Below are 17,331 nucleotides of genomic sequence, written 5' to 3'. Positions count from 1 at the left end.
TTATTAAGTTTTATTAACTGAACTGGTTCAGGATCTAAGTTAGTTGTAGTTCAGGAACTAGGTCAGGAGTAGTTCATGAACCAGGTTAGGATTCGTGTCAGAGGATTAGTTCTTTTTATGGATGGAATCTATGGGCAGTTTCACACTGCTTTTTTTCTCTCTTAGGACAAGAAGCTTATAAATTGCACTTAGTCCTATAAGAACCTTTGCGCTGGTTCCGGAGTGATAGGATATTCAGGATGGGTTAAAGTTAGGGAGTAGGGGCCGCCTCCTACTGAGATCCATGAGGAAGAATTAGGGCACTACATCTCAAAGTCATCCCAGAAGAAGGGGAGGCCAGCTCTGAACCAGCCTCTCCAGTCAAAGTAGGCAGGGGGTGGCACACCCTTGTTGAGGTTAACAAGAGCCTCTGAGGTAAGAGAACAAACCCCACCAACTCCAATAGTCATCTTCCACAGTAGACTAGACCTATCGAATTGCCCATGAACCCCAGAATCTCAAGTTAGTGATGTGCCGCTACTGGACATCCATAAGGTTGCCCAGATTGAAGTGGCACATCGGTTTTTGCTGTGCCCAGTGGTGGGTTCAACTGGTAGGTATAAACCAGCCAGAAGTGATCCCTGCTGGGTATTCACACTGCTTGTGTGGTATTCGAGTAACGGCCATAAGTACAATTACAATGAACATAGTTATTTGTGTCACAAGCTATCGGACACGTTAAGCTTATCATTCATAATAGTAACATAAGAAAGTTGTACACTGCTTTGTTTGTTACATTTAATAAATACACACTAGATAGTTTTTTAATTAGTCATTAAATTATTACTTTTCTAGATATAATAGCGTAGCTGCTGAACTATAGTATAGTATATACCTAATTTGAAATCAGTTCAAAATGTATGATGTAATTCGGTTCAACATTTTTATTTTGTATTCTTTAGTAGTTTAGATAATTACAAATATTAATAATTCAATTACCATGTTGACCGCTTATTATACTGAAACCCCTAACATTGGCTATTCTTTATAGTAGTCTAGCTAAAATAGTGAAAAAATCTACATGAGTTACCTCTGGTGATTCCAGATGATATTGATTTGGTAACTGGCTTCAGATTGAGTGATCTACGCATCTGAGTTGGTTGATGGTCTTGGACCCCAGATACTCCAAAATTAGCAACAGATCTCCGTGGAACTGTTGAAGTCATACTGGACGATCTGGACCTTTGCGCCAAGTTTTCTTTGCCAGAGGATGCCATCTTATAATTAGAAACCTGCAAATCAAGTTTTCAATTATTTTTGTTGTATCTAACTTAATTACTATTTTTCAAAATGGACATGATTTCCTCCTCTTTTATTGCAAAGCACATGGTTTTTAAGTCTACTGAGCTCTCAAAAACGTGAAATTAAGCCCTGGAAATTTACAGATTTCTGCACTCTTACAAAACACAGTCCTTTTTGAAGAAACTTATTAAAGTTCCTGAAGATGGTAAAATGGTTCTTAACTATAGCACAGGACAGTCAAAAAGACAATGTTCTCCAGATTTGTTCATTGCATAGCCTACAGAATGTATTAGTCCTAGAGTTATATGACTACTTTGTTATATGATTTCTCCGATATCCATGCTGTTAGATTAGGCCCACTATTCAAAATGAACATCTTTACCTATGAAAATGACATGCAACACTATGGAAATATAGCTTGAATTAGTAGACCTACTTATCCATAAGCCTGGCACCATTCTTCATCTTATAAGAAAAATAAATATGAACTAGGAATACCTTTCGTAAAGAATTAATCAATTAAACTTGAGAACAAAAGAAAAATTCCTTGTGGCTGACAAATGTCCTCCTTAAAAGATTACTGAAATTACCAGTAAAGCTATGTAAGAAAATTAAAAATATTCAGTTTCGTAATTTTACCACCACTAAAAACAGAGATTACATATTTTAAAGAGGCGAAATTAACTCACGTAAAACTGAGTTTTGTCTAAGCAGCCAAAATCAACCAGACTATTAATTTAACAACACTGTCTAGCTGTAGACTGACAAATAATTTTAAAACCTTAGTAAAACCGTCATAAACTTGTTAAACAATTATAAATATGGCACACGATCATAAATAAAAATTATTATCACTAAATTATTAAACTTTTTACTATTTACTCATGAAACGACTTGAACTTAAAAAGGCGGCCGTTACTTCAAGTTTGAGGTTTAGATTTTGAAAACCTCTATGTTGTACGTCCATGACAATTCTTCTGAGCCAATGGAATTTCACATGTTCTCAGCCTTTACGATAGTGTGTCATAACTCAGAATTTCGTAAATACGTTTCAGTGTTATTTCCATTGATGCTCTTTATTTTTCTGAACAAATTATAAAATTATTCATGAAAATACAACATTACTTTAGTTTATTGTAAAATAAATAAATATTTTGATTACTTATTTTGAGATTTTTTTGGTACTTTGGGATTATACCGACCACACCCAGACATGAATCGTTATTTCACATTTCGTTTCTACTGATTACTAGATTAGCGTAGAACAATATTTCGTCAATATAAAACAGGAATTGTCTTATCGCAAACCCCTCCCCATCCTCAGACAGAGGTCAAAGTCGAGCGTCTAGTAGATAACGTGATTGCAGAGTCTCGCCGCCCGTTCAGCTGGTGCATCGCTTTGTTGTACTTCCGTGTTTTACCTCTACATTTCTCCAAACACAAAAATTCAACAAAAAACAAACATTTACCAAACTAAACTCTTTATTAAAAAAAACACTAAAAACTTGTTTTTATTCTTGATCACATTCCGCCACCCAAAATGCGAGTGCCTCCGGCCATCAGCGCGGGCTTTGGCAGCACCTTCGGTGCTGCCCCCGCGCTGATGTCGACGAAAGAAAAACATCCCTCGAGATAGTACCTATCAGTAAAATATCAAATTCTAGAGGGGCTAATCAGAAATATAAATTGAATTGTAATGGAAAGGCAATTATGTACCGTGCAAATCACGTGATGCCGCGCGGTCTGCCGTAATCAGGATTCTCGAGAAAGATAAGATAACAGCGACAACAATAACGATCACAATACCTGGAAATGCTTGTAAGTTTGTAATTTTGTAATTGAAGAGTTGTTTTTTCGTTCTATCATGTTTGTTTCTATAAATTTCTATTTTTGTGTTCTTCATACTAGTGTGGTCGGTATAATCCCAAAGTACCATTTTTTTTACTTAAAACGGATATATAACATTGCCCATTATACAATCTTATTTAGATGACTATACAACAATACATTTTAACATTATATTAAAATATAATTTCATATTTAGGGACAATGATTAATAAAAACAAATTACAAACATTTAATACAGGTAAAAGACTGAAAAAGATCTATACTTATGAAGCATAATGGCCAGGAACACAACAAAAAATATAATACAATAATATACCTACGCTAAACATGTAATGGAGCATCACCTTTGACTCCCAAAGGCCAAATTCATTAATTTAAATTTTATTATATTTTTACATTTTTCTAAATTTACTAAACCGTTCCTTAATATTAATAAATAACATATCTAACATAAGAATTTGTTTACCTGTCAAAACTGAGTAAATACTTATTCGGATGTTAAAAGGTACTTGATTTTGCTTCCTAAAAGAAAACTATGTACACTCTGTCCCTATCTACTTCTTGTAATTACGTGACATAAATAGGTTTAAATTAGGTTACAATATTAGCCTCATACAAATATCTGCAAGGAAATTGGCATCAAGAAATGGAGTTGTTAAGGATTTATGGGTGTTTTAGTCTGGTTTTGGCTTTACATAACACATTGATTTCATATATAAGAAAACCAACAAAACTCTGAGATTCATAACTAGAACCACAAGCAAGAGGAATGATGAATCTGGTATCCCTGACATGATTGCACCCTAGTCAGACAATCATTGGAGTACGGCAGTCAGGATTGGTTACCCTACACTGTTTGTGCTGTAGACAAAATTGAGGCAGTTCAAAGAAGGTTCATCAGGCTTCTGAGTGTTCGACTAGGATTTCCATATCTCGAAGTTCTATTCACGACTTGGAACTGGACGTCAATTGCTTCCCATGAGCCAAAGAAGAAGCATAGTGGATATCATGTTTCTCTACAAATTACAAATTACGACCTCTCAGTCGTCGCTATTTACCTACATCCCATGACTACAATAATCCTTTTGCAATGATTCTTCGCTCTGGTAACCAACTGACTAGGGGGACAGACTTCTTCTCTTATAGCATCATGAGCATCCGGAGTCTGGCTGCTATCTTGGCTCAAGCCTGCTGAATCATACTAACTACAACTTGTAGTTATGTAGTAATTATAAGTCAATTAAAAAGTGATAAAACGAGTTTTAAAAGTTTGAAACAGTGTACGTTCTTAGTTGTAATGAAATTAGCACAAAATTTATTTTTTTAATAAATTATAACTTATTATTAATCAAACTAACAAGCGATACTTGTAAATTAATACAATTATCTTAATACACTTCTTTTGAGGTAAGAACGATGAGAGTCATTGGTTTTTTGGGAAAGAATGATGAGAGTCAAGCGAAGAAGTGTCGTTATCATAATAATTTTTTGTGCATATTTGATACTAAACTAATATGTTTTACAGAGTTTGATTATACTAATACTAAATACTATTTCATCAATTAGTTTGTTTCTGTGCTGTTTTTTTTTTTTTTTTTAATCCTTGATAATTTTATTAACTTTTTTGAAGATGCTCTTCTATTATCTGGAAAGACACAAAATTACAGTAGATATCTCCTTAGCAATGACATGGAATTTTCTGTTTCATAATATTCCAATAACATATTAGACGTTGGGAAAAATGAAAGATACAAATAAAATTCCACAACTTACCCAACAGTTACATCTCCATCGTCATCTGTGTTGTTTCCATCTTTAAATGTAAGTCCCTAGTAAAAAAGTTGTGCCTCTCGAGGTAAGAACTTCTTGAGATCTTGTAGGTCATTAAACTTAGCTTTTGATATTTGGATTGCCTTATTGTACAAAGGATATGGAAGAAGATTAAGGCCACGCTTCATCTCAATCACATCTTTTTGGTTTTCTAAAAGCCTTTGTTTCTTCTGTGTCTTAGTGGACTTCCGAGTCATACTGTAGGTCATGAATGTTACATTGCATGAGCCTCGCACCTGAATCATTGTAGGCTTCATAATGTCAATTTCCATTTCCCTAACAGGACGTGACTGAAAGGGACACTTTTGTTGGAAATTCAATCCGTCAAAGAAATTTGTCCACCCCATAAAAAGGGATTGGTCACATTTTACAACAATGAAAGATGTAGGTTTTACCCTAGCATTTGCAATCACGCTGATCCAGTCGTCCGGGACCTCGCTGTAAGATTTCGTGTGGACTAGGGCCATGTTTCGGTCACACTCCATGTACGAGTGACCTCGAATAGGAAATAACACTTTTAGGCTATCAAGTTTACCAATCACGTGAACAACAAAGTAAGCAAAACGGAATAGAGTGAAATTTTTATTTTGTCCTGCACAAGAATCACAGAAAATAGTTAGATGTTGTGGATTCAAGAAGTTACAAATGAAATCGTACAGCATGGATGTTACTTCATCGGAGCCTTTTTTACCTACCGTCTCATTATATGTATAGAATATGCTTTCCTGGGTTGATAAGACATGGATGTTAAAAAGATAATAAGAAAGCTGGCGCTTATAATAAATGTCGTTTGTTAAAATATTGGGAACACTCAGATTTTTTTGAAAATCCATACAAATGGCTTCTACTTCAATGCTTTTTTGAGCTGCTTTCCTAGCAGTTCTTTTTCTTTCATAAAATGTATCAGCTTTTCTGAGGTGAACTTCATGGTCAATATTAAGTTTTTTCAGTTGTTCTTGGAGGTTGTTGCTATCAACACTGTTATTGCGGATTTGGAGCTCAAGGTCACGAACACGAGCTTTAAATTGGTCACAACAACTACAAGTCTCGCTCCTTGGGTAGCCAAAACCAATATTATACTTGGTATTAAAAATGTTCCTGTACGAATCATACGACACAGGGAAGTTAGGGTAGGCCTCCTTATACAGATCATGTAGTTTTTTAATATCTAGTGTATCGGGTAAATAAATATTTTTTGAGTCCTGTCTACTATAATGAGACCTGCGACCTTTAAGAGACTGTATATGCTCATGAACCTTATGTATAGTATCTTCGTTAAGTTTATGGGGACGATTGTTGTGGCTTCCACGAGCATCTTTGGTGATTTCCCCATTATTCATAAGCTTAGACTGAAGCGTCTTACTCTCCTTGGTGTTATACCGCGAAGTGAAATGAATGCTTTATAGCACACAGGTATTTCGACCAGATTGTCATTTTTCAAAAGCCTAACTTTGTAACTGTGAGAGTAGGAATGGCTTGCAGGTTCATCTGTTCTAGGTCTTCGTTGTTTAATTAAACAACTAGAAATCAACCCACCCAAGTACAAATTCTGCTCATTGTAATCAGTCATTGCATTGAACTTATTTATTATCGGTTTTCTATCATTAATATCCACAGTCTCAAAACATTTTAACCTAGAGCAGTGACAGCTTGGGCCTACCTAATGACTTTGTGTCAATAGTTTTTTCTTGACATCAGATAATCTGCCTAACTTGGGTTTCTTCTTTGGTGTTGGATCAACTTCCCCCACTGACTCCATACTTGCAAAAACTCAAAATAACTGAGAAATCAATAAAAACTAACCATTAACACAAATCACATTGACTAGTTAAATCATAGACAGCACACCATCAACATCAGTATAACCTCAAAAGAAAGAGCGGGAAACAGCTGTGGCTATCTCCAACACAACAAACATCCAATTGTTGACTCTCATCGTCTTTCCCTTTGACCCGACTGACTCTCATCGTTTTTCCCCCGAGGTGTTCTACTGAAAAAAACTTACTGCTTTATTCTACAAGAAAACGTCAAAACCCGAATTTTACTAATTTATTGACTCTCATCGTTTTTTTCGATGACCCTTCATATATATATATATATATATATATATATATATATATATATATATATATATATATATATATATATATATATATATAATTTGTATAAATGGCAATAGCCTTATTTAATTTCAATAAACATTGAATCGCAAAAAGTACTTGTACCGGAACTCGAACCCGAATCTCGCACTGTGTATTTGACATTAGAGGTAAGTATTGACAATACTTACATTACTGGTAAGTATTTTTTTATTTACCATTAAGTAAAAAAATACTACTCAAAACTATATTTAAGCTTAGCCTCATTGAAGAGATTGAGCAAAAATCGATTTTTGTTACAAAAGATTTAGTTTGATACAAGTTGTTGTGCCCAAGTAAATCTTATTCCTTTAAAATATGCTCCATACTTGCAGTATGTTTTGGTTATTAGAATCATCGAATGAGCTAGAAGTTTGAGTAAACGAGGGTGGTCTTAATTGCACAGTACTTCACTCATTTAATACAAATCAGATTCGTATACATATACTCTTTATTCTCTTTGATATTGTACAAACGTAACACCTGAGTAGGCCGATTGAACAAGCAAAAGTATGTCTGTACTCTGTGTCCGTAGACTGAGTGATTGTAGTGATTGTATTGTTATTGTTTTAAATTTTTACTGCTTTTGAAAATCCGTAAAGTGTAGAGCACAGGGTAAGCGGACCCGTTTTTTATATCGCTTATTACAACCATCGATACTTTATATATCGAATAACATAACTATTAACCCATATCAACATAATAATAAATACTAAATTAAAGTCACAGGTTTCCAATTATAAATTTAAATAGTTTAAACAATTACGTAAAGTCATAAGTGATAATAAACTACAACCATTAATCAAACGAAGAATTAAGACAAATGACAGGAACAATGTCATTTAAATAATAAAGGAAACGTAACAACAAAACTAACATCTTTATACCGAGAAAGATACTTCTAAATGTAAACAGTCTGTTTTTATAAAAAAGGTTACTTATAGAACAAATTGCTTTTAGAATATGAAAATGTTTGCAATGATGTAAATGATGTAGTTATTGTTCAAACTAATTACTATTGTTTGATTATATTGATGTTTATAATAATTAAATATCGTTTGATCATTTCGATATAAAAAACCGGGTCCGCCTATCGAATCTACCAAACTTTTTTTTTAAGTTTTTTTAACGTTTAGGCTTTAATATCTCTCAAACTCTCAGTCTCAACACACTCATGACTCAACACTCAACAGTGCCAAGTGTTTGTAGTTGTAGTAAAGGAGTGCTGGATAAGGGATTTCTTTGGGGTATATGATGTGCAAGAAGGCTAATATTAGTTTGTGACGATTCTATCAGTTTTTCACTTAATTTTTATGTATGTTATATAGTATTTTATGTTATAATTATAAATGGTAGAGGAATGTAAGGAGAAAAATTATTATCATTTGGAAATGTAACAAAAATATACCTCACAACATAACCTCAAAACCAAAACTAACCTCTTGCCATTGTTAATGTTTTTGGGGGTTTCTTTATACTTTAACCCTATAACTGGTGGTCATTTCTTAGGTAGGGTACGATAAGCGGACCCGGTTTTTTATATCGAAGAATGTAATCATCGATACCTAATATTCGCATCTCAAATCCTAGACTGTCAATCGATATAAAAATATCTATAGTACTCAATAACAATCTTATGTTTTAAATAAAATATGAATTTAATATTTACAGTGATCAAACTAATTATTATAACCAAAATAAGGAAAACTGAAGACGACCATATTTGCTCCTCTCACAGTTACAGTTGTTTCTTTCCCACAAATTCCACATAGTGGGTTTTTTCGGTATGAGTCCAACATGTTGAAGTCTCGACAAATATGTCTTATCATCTTTCAAAGCAATGTCGTGTAGTTTTCTAAAATTGACTGCCATTTTTAATAATCAAATGTTACTTAGGAAAATTAAATTTAATTGTATTACAATACAAGTATTATTTAAAAGTGTTTACAGCTGTTGATATAGATTATTTAAGTTAATTGTTCAAAATAATTCATCAGTATTGATTGATTATATCGTTGGTTATGATTAACTAATATCGTTTGCTAATTTCGATATAAACAACCGGGTCCGCTTATCGTACCCTACCTCATTTCTTCCTATAGTGTCGGCCTGTTTTTGAACTTCATGCAAGGTTTAAAAAAATGTTGCAATATATATATATATATATATTTTGGTACTTTGGGATTATACCGACCACACCCAGACATGAATAGTTATTTGACATTTTGCTTCTACTGATTACTAGATTAGCGTAGAACAATATTTCGTCAATATAAAACAGGAATTGTCTTATCGCAAACCCCTCCCCACCCTCAGACAGAGGTCAAAGTCGAGCGGTCTAGTAGATAACGTGATTGCAGATTCTCGCAGCCCATTCAGCTGGTACGTCGCTTTGTTGTACTTCCGTGTTTTACCTGTACATTTCTCCAAACACAAAAAATCAACAAAAACAAACATTACCAAACTAAAACTAAACTCTTTATTGAAAAAACACTCAAAACTTGTTTTTATTCTTGATCACACTCCGCCACCCAAAATGCGAGTGCCTCCGGCCATCAGCGCGGGCTTCGGCTGCCCCGCGCTGATGTCGACGAAAGAAAAACATCCCTCGAGATAGTACCTATCAGTAAAATATCAAATTCTAGAGGGGCTGATCAGAAATATAAATTGAATTGTAATGGAAAGGCAATTATGTACTGTGCAAATGATGTGATGCAGCGCCCTGCCCTAATCGGGATTCTCGAGAAAGATAAGATAACAGCGACAACAATACCAATCACAATACCTGGGAATGCTTGTAATTTTGTAATTAAACAATTGTTTTTTCGTTCTATCATGTTTGTTTCTATAAATTTATATTTTTGTGTTCTTCATACTGGTGTGGTCGGTATAATCCCAAAGTACCTATATTTTTTTTTCCTCGGAATTAAACAAAGAATAATATTTGCATTTAAAGGAGGTCATAAAAATATTCTATTTTACATTTGGGTAGAGTACGATCACCTGGACCTGGTTTTTTATATTGAAACTATCAAAGGATAGCTATGTAATTATTATACCTATTGATATAATCAACCAATAGTAATTAATTAGAAAAATAACTACAGCATCTGCACCACACATTTTCATATTCTAAACAGAATTGGTTCTGTACATAACTTCTTTTAAATCAAGTAATATAGTTTTAGAAAATACACAAAATAACACTAAAATATTATTTACTGTGCCTTTCTTTCTGTCAAGATGTTTGTTATGTTGTTAAGTTATTTTTATTATTCAAATGACATTTTCCTGATCATCTGTCTTTTTTGTTTGTTTTATAATTGGTTGTGTGTTCTTTTATTATTTATGGCATTACGTGTTGTTTAACCTATTTCTTCAATTTGAAACATGTGATTTTAGTTTAATATTTTATATACGTTGATAACGATTGATGGTTCTGTTATTCAATATATAAAGTATCACTGATTTCAATAAGCGATGTAAAAACTGGGTCCGCTTATTGTACTCTACCCCTATTTTCTTGTTGCTGTATAGTCCATATTCTTTAGAGTAAGAAAATATGCATATAACATAAATTCATGTACAATTGTATTAGCAGAACTTGTAATACCAAACTCTTGTATATAGACCTTTTTTGGGTAGGGTACGATAAGCAGAACCTGGTTTTTCATATCGATATTGGCAAACAATATTAGTTAATTATAACTATCAATAACCCCAACCGATACCAATTTTTGAACAATAACTAACTTGTATAAACTTGAAAACTTTTATATATAATAAATGTATTGTCTCTTATAGACAATAACAGACAGTCGAAAGCTCATGAAGAACCTTGAAATGAAGTTTGAAAAGTGGGATATCAGCCGACCTGCTTGCAAATATTCTCTGTGAGTATTTGTAACGAAGAGAAGTATGGTTTTCTAGAGAGGATGTTTTCATCAACTTCCTTAAAGCGGCATTGCTATTTAGGAAATAACATATAAATAGTTATGCTTATTTTGTAGTTTTTGTTATAAATGTTTGTTATATTGATATTATTTATGAGTATTTCCTATTTCCAGTTCTAATTGTTTGATAATTATAGCTTCCTTTTTATTTGTGAGATTTTCACAACATGTATTATATTAAGTATTTTAATTTCAAACATGATTATTATTATGAATAGGTTATAGATATGTTCATATGATTGATAGACTCCTATGCGATATACGAATATTAAGTATAGATAATTATAGTAATGGATACTGTACTCTACCAAGAAATAAATTCCGTAACTCATGTTTTTAAAAGTATACAAAAGTTACTTTTTGTCATTATTCAAAAATTTTACAACAAATTTTCATCTAGCAAAGTATTGGATACAGTAGACGCCCTCTTAATCGGCCTCAGGTCAACCGGTCGCCACTTTAACCGGCCACAAAGCAAACAATCAGTCATCGACGGTCACAACTCGAACGGCTATTTTGGGACAGTTTAGATAATGCCTGTTCAGTTGAGCAGGTGGTTCCGAACGTGATACATACAGTTAGTTGACAGTTTTAAGTTGTGCAGTTTAGTGTTGTGTTGTAGTGTTTTTAGGTGTGCAGTTTTTATTAAATGAACTAACAGTTTATAACGACTTGGATTGTAGACATTAATATTCCAGAGTATTAATATTTAAATTATCAATGAGACATCCAAGACGATATAAAATATTTTTTGATTAGTAAGCTCCGAGTGAATATTCAGTACAATTTATTACTAAATTGTTAACTATTAAATATTAACTGGTTTGTCTAAAATAAAAATCACAGTTCTAAATTAAAATAATGGATTTATTTTACACTGGCAAATTAATAAGTTCAAAGTTTCAGAATTTTTATCACTCTATTTTCCACAAAGAATTGACAAACCGTTTAGTAAATTTAAAAGGTCGTTTGGCAAGAAATAAAAATATTAATCAAATATATCAAACTAAAAATCAGAGCACTCTTCTAATATAAAATAATAAAGTTTTCAAATAAAAATCAAATACCACTTGAAAGTAACTAAAATTAAAAAGTTCACTCAAAATTCAAAATAATAAATCAAACTTCTCTTTCCACTAATTGTACGTTAACTTTCAAGTCTTTGCAAATTAGATACAACTCTCTCAAACAATAATTAATGTTCAATTAATTTCCAATTAATAATTCACAATAAAACAGTTCCAATTAAATATTAATAAATTACTAAATTACCAAATCTCAATTAAAGTTCAATTTTAATTCACCTTTCTTGCAAGTATGAACCAAATGTAACTTGTATGATTCTATTGTGCTCTATTGTTCATCGAGAATCAGTTATTCAGAATGCTCTGAATTTCTATGAATTTTTTCCTATAAAAAAGACAACAAAATTAATTTAATATCAGATCTGGTAGAATATTTCAATAAAACGTACAATAAATTTGGTGCTTACCTCAAAATCCCTTGCAGAAAAAATTTTAGAAACACTGTGCACAGTAATCAACTGAATTCACGAAAATTACCAAAAGAAGGGCAAAAATTATGAGCTGGCGCTTATATACTTCCCCCTTCCAACCAATTCTGATGGACATCCGCGGTGTTCTCTCATTGGTCCAGCTGTATCAAATTAGGAGAACAATAGCCGTAACAAGACAAGTTCTGATCAATTCAAGGCAGTGAACCGCCTTCCTAACAATTTAAAACTACCAATACTAACTTGCCAAAGGATTACATATTCGTTTTTACCCTAACTTCTCACAATCTAATTTAAAATTAAATCCCAATATTTCATTCCCAAAATATTCATTTTATTTAAGTTTTAATTTTAAAAAATAAACCAATGTAGATTTAAAAACGCTACACAGTTTTAATGATTAAATACTTTTATTTAGTTTAAAAAATAAGTGAAAGAAAATGCAAAGGAAATGTTTTAACTGTAAAAGAAAAACTCGATGCGATCCTGCGAATTGACAAAGGCAAATCAATGAAAAAGATATGTGACGGACTTAACGTCAGGAAAAGCACTGTCAATGATTGGCGACGTAATCGCAAATCCTTACAGGATTTTTTCACTAGTGTCGAAACAGAAAAGGTGTTAACGAATCGACGAACATTAAAAAAACCAACAAATGAGATGGTTGACGATGTGTTATGGCTTTGGTTTATGCAGGAGCGGCGAAGAGGAACTCCGATAACTGGACCACTTTACAAAAAAAGGCAATGTTTTTTCATTTGAAACTAGAAAAACAAAATAACACAGAGTTTTCAGCCTGTGGTGGATGGTTAGGAAAATGGAAGAAGCGACATGGAGTAAATTTTGTAAACATTTATGGGGAAAAGATGTCCGCAGATATCGTTGCAGCAAACTAGTTTGTAATCAAACTAGAAAAGATAATAGACGAAGAAAATCTTTCACCAGAACAGGTTTACAACGTTGACGAGAGTGGTCTAAACTTTAAACGTCTACCAAAAAAAACATTTTCTCTTGGGAATGAAAGTCCAGCTCCTGGATTTAAACTTAACAAAGAACGGGTTACACTCGTCATATGCACAAATGCTGCAGGATCACACAAGCTCCCACTTTTGGTCATTGGGAAATCCCAGAAACCACGAGTGTTTAAAAATGTAAATGTTTCATCGCTTCCTGTGTTTTATCGTGCCCAGAAGGCAGCATGGATGGATGCCACAATCTTTAAAGACTGGTTCGTAAATGAGTTTGTTCCAAAAGTAAAAAAATATTCAAAGGAACGTAAGTTACCTGAAAAGGCCATTCTAATCTTAGAAAATTCCGGCACACACCCACCTGATCTTGAATGTGAAGAAGCGCCTAGTATAAAATTGGTTATCCTTACAGTGAATGTCACAAGTCTCATTCAACCTATGGACCAAGGAGTCATAGAATGCTTAAAGAGACATTATCGGCGCAAACTGCTTTCAGAACTTTTGGGGAAGATGGACTCGGGAATGGAACTTATATCAGCTGTTAAGCACTTAAATATTAAGGATGTTATCTACATGGTCGCAAAGGCGTATGAAGAAATGCCTGGAACAACGTTCATTAAATATTGGTGAAAAGCCTGGTCAGACATAGAAAACATGGTTGCTGAACCCAGCTGAAGATGAAAATGAACAGCCCATTTTAATAGTTGAAGAAGATAACAACACAGCTCTACTTAACGACTTATGAACATTGAGTTCTAGTGATGATCATCTTGAAGAGGTAAATGAATGGGTGACAGGTAATGACGACCTTGAAAAAGATTTTTTTAGTCACGATCAAATCGTAGAAAAAGTCGTTGAGGAGGCAAGTGAACAAGGCATTCCAGAGGACTCAGACGAAGACTATCAAGCAGAAAAAAGTCAGTCACGAAGAGGGGAAAAAAGCACTTCAGTTGGCCGTAATGTATATTGAACAGCAAGACCTGTCGACAGCTGTAGATGTGATGTTCATAAAAAAGTGGAGAGACTATGTCTTCATAAAGACGATGGAGAAGAAAACACAAAAGAAAATAACAGATTCCTTTTAGTATTTACCAGATATTTAATGTACTGTTCTGTTTCTGTGTCTAAAATTACCATACTTCGGAAACAAAATTTTACTTTTATATTTTTCTTATACAATGTATTACTCTATTGTTATTACTATGTATTCTATATGCCACTGTTTTCTTAAAATATTAAAAGTAATTATGTTTTCAGTAAAATAACCTTTGAATTGAATACATATTTGTTTTTTTTTACCGGTACAGTATTACTTAGTACCCCGCTTTCCGGCCGGGGGTTCGGTCCTGTAATGGCCGGTTAAGAGGGCTTCCACGGTACTTTTAAAAGTTTGTACTACATCAAAATTTATGGTTTATAATTGATAGGAAACGTTTTAGCTTTAGAAAACCATAAACTCTATATATACAAGGTCTGTACAAAAAGTATCTGACCGCCGACCAGTAGGCCACGTCGTAACCGACCGGCTCGAACTGGTTATTGGAGGGGAGGGGCGAGCCTACTCCTTCCCATACTAGGCATTGAATACGATCCGGTCACTCAGTGAGTCGCAGCGCTCTGTTCCGTACAGTACTGCTGTGTGTGTGCGTCGCATTTCAATATGACTGAACGTGTTGAGCAGCACATTTGCATTAAATTTTGCCAAAAACTTGGCCATTCAGCATCAGAGACGATTACTATGATACGGAAAGTTTATGACGTGTCTATGGGCGATATACAAATAAGAGTGGTTTAGGCAGTTTAAAAATGGCCGCATATCAGTGGAGAGTGATGACTGATCTGGCAGGCCTTCAACGGCCAGAAACGCTGAAAATGTTGGACGTGTTCGTGCAGCAAGTAATGAAAACCGTCGATTGACTGTCCGAGAGCTGGAAGAAGATTTAGGAATACCAAAATCGTCAGTTTGTAACATTTTACACGAAGATTTACAAATGAACCGTGTTTTGGCAAAATTTGTTCCTCGGCTGCTGACAGAAGACCAAAAGAACTGTCGACTTGAAATCGCACAGGACAATCTGGATTTGATAAAAAGTGACCCAGAGCTATTTAAAAAAATTATTACTGGTGATGAGTCATGGGTTTAAGGCTACGACCCTGAAACAAAGACTCAATCTTCACAGTGGAAAACTCGTGAAGAGCAACGGCCGAAACAAGCAAGACAAAGTCGAAGCAATGTCAAGACAATGCTGACAGTTCTTTTTTTTACCAGGACGGCGTTGTTCATCACGAATATGCTCCAAGAGGCCAGACAGTGAATAAGGAGTATTATCTTGAGGTCCTAAGGCGGCTACGAGATGCAGTGCGAAAGAATCAACCTGAACTGTGGACAAGCCGTGACTGGATCCCTGCACCACGACAATGTGCCAACTCATTTCTCAAATCTTATTCAGTGTTTTTTGGTCAAACACAACATCAACCAACTACGACAGCCTCCCTACAGTCCTGACAAAGCTCCTTGTGACTTCTGGCTATTTTCGAAATTAAAAATTCCTTTGGAAGGAAAAAGATTTGACGATGTTGAACAAATAAAACAAAATGCGACGAAGGACCTGTTAACCATTCCACAAAATGAATTTAAGGAGTGTTTCCGGAAGTGGGAGGAGTATTGGAATAAGGTAGTGGCTTGTGGAGGGGAGTACTTTGAAGGGGACCAGATTGCCGTTGCTGCTGAGTAACGTCAGTTCATGCCAGACATCAAGGTCGGATAGTTTTTGGACACACCTTGTGTATATATATATATATATATATATAATTTTAAATAAACATTGAATCGCAAAAAGTACTTGCTCCGCCGGGAGCAAGTACTTTTTGCGATTCAATGTTTATTTAAAATTAAATAAGGCTATTGCCATTTATACAATTTAATGTATATATATATATATATATATATATATATATATATATATATGTATATATATGAAATAATACCAAATTTACAGAACAAAATACCATAATGTGCACTAGTTACAACAAATTCAAATCCACAACATTAATAATGTTACTAATTACCTAATCTTTACTTACATCAGATTGAACATTGCTGAATTAGACTGAATAATAATATAATCGTGAATAATTTAAAGTTAAAAACAAGAACAAACTATGTGAAATGAATAATAGCCAAACAAACTCCAATAACCTACTCAGGGCCAATAATTTATATGATTTCAGTAAAAAGATATTTCTTTATTCTAAAACATATTTATTTGCACTATTACAATACCCAAGAACACACTACACATTTAATACGACACTAAAACATAAATAAAATTACTAAACTAATACATGGCTCAGTACAGACGTAAAAGTTAACAACACCAGCAAAACAGCGTTCATAACAAACAGCTGATGTTTTCATTTATGTTTGGAATTATCAACTTGTTACATCACAACTGTAATAACAAAGAGGGTAAAAATTTAGTTTTCATTAGCATTTTTCCTTCCGAATCCAATGGTACATGAATGAAATTGGTACGTTACTGCATAATTGAACCCATAGCCTCTCTGTTAGAGAGCTGCAGCCTTACCCCTTTGCCATAGTGAATGTCAATTACAGTAAAAGTGCTCTATTACAAAAGTTTAATCATTAATTTCTAAACACAGTGTTAAAGACAACCCTATTATATACGAAAATGGGAGGATATTTTCATGAAATTATTAATTTTATTGGTTCATCTCAACAGCTCATTATAAACTCTTCAATTGAGTAGAACGCCATAGAAACTAAAAGTTTTCTTAAC

General features: G+C 33.7%; 2 protein-coding genes across 7 annotated transcripts in view; one reads left to right on the top strand and one right to left on the bottom strand.

Annotated features, from left to right (window-relative positions):
- Positions 1 to 2,227, bottom strand: part of LOC124365743 (serine/threonine-protein kinase Aurora-2-like) — a 38,632-nt gene extending 36,405 nt beyond the window's left edge. Inside the window, exons 1-2 of one of the 2 annotated variants that reach the window (XM_046821737.1) lie at positions 1,971 to 2,227; positions 1,070 to 1,271 (exon numbers count right to left, since the gene is read on the bottom strand). In XM_046821737.1, coding sequence (XP_046677693.1) covers positions 1,070 to 1,256 — 187 coding nt within the window. In that variant the 5' untranslated portion in view covers positions 1,257 to 1,271; positions 1,971 to 2,227. Of the gene's footprint in view, positions 1 to 1,069; positions 1,272 to 1,779; positions 1,904 to 1,970 lie in introns of those variants that run through there. The other variant, XM_046821745.1, reaches the window with a different exon arrangement.
- Positions 2,228 to 8,244: 6,017 nt separating this feature from the next.
- The window catches only part of LOC124365722, a 38,484-nt gene continuing 29,397 nt past the window's right edge, over positions 8,245 to 17,331 (top strand). Inside the window, exons 1-2 of one of the 5 annotated variants that reach the window (XM_046821700.1) lie at positions 8,245 to 8,412; positions 10,902 to 10,990. The gene's annotated coding sequence lies outside the window, so the exon portion shown is untranslated. The remainder of the gene's footprint in view (positions 8,413 to 10,901; positions 10,991 to 17,331) is intronic. The other 4 variants (XM_046821710.1, XM_046821689.1, XM_046821725.1 and 1 more) reach the window with 4 other exon arrangements.

This window comes from Homalodisca vitripennis, chromosome 1 (genome assembly GCF_021130785.1).
Source record: "Homalodisca vitripennis isolate AUS2020 chromosome 1, UT_GWSS_2.1, whole genome shotgun sequence".
Taxonomy (NCBI): Eukaryota; Metazoa; Arthropoda; class Insecta; order Hemiptera; family Cicadellidae; genus Homalodisca; species Homalodisca vitripennis.
This window is presented reverse-complemented; position numbering and strand designations above follow the sequence as displayed.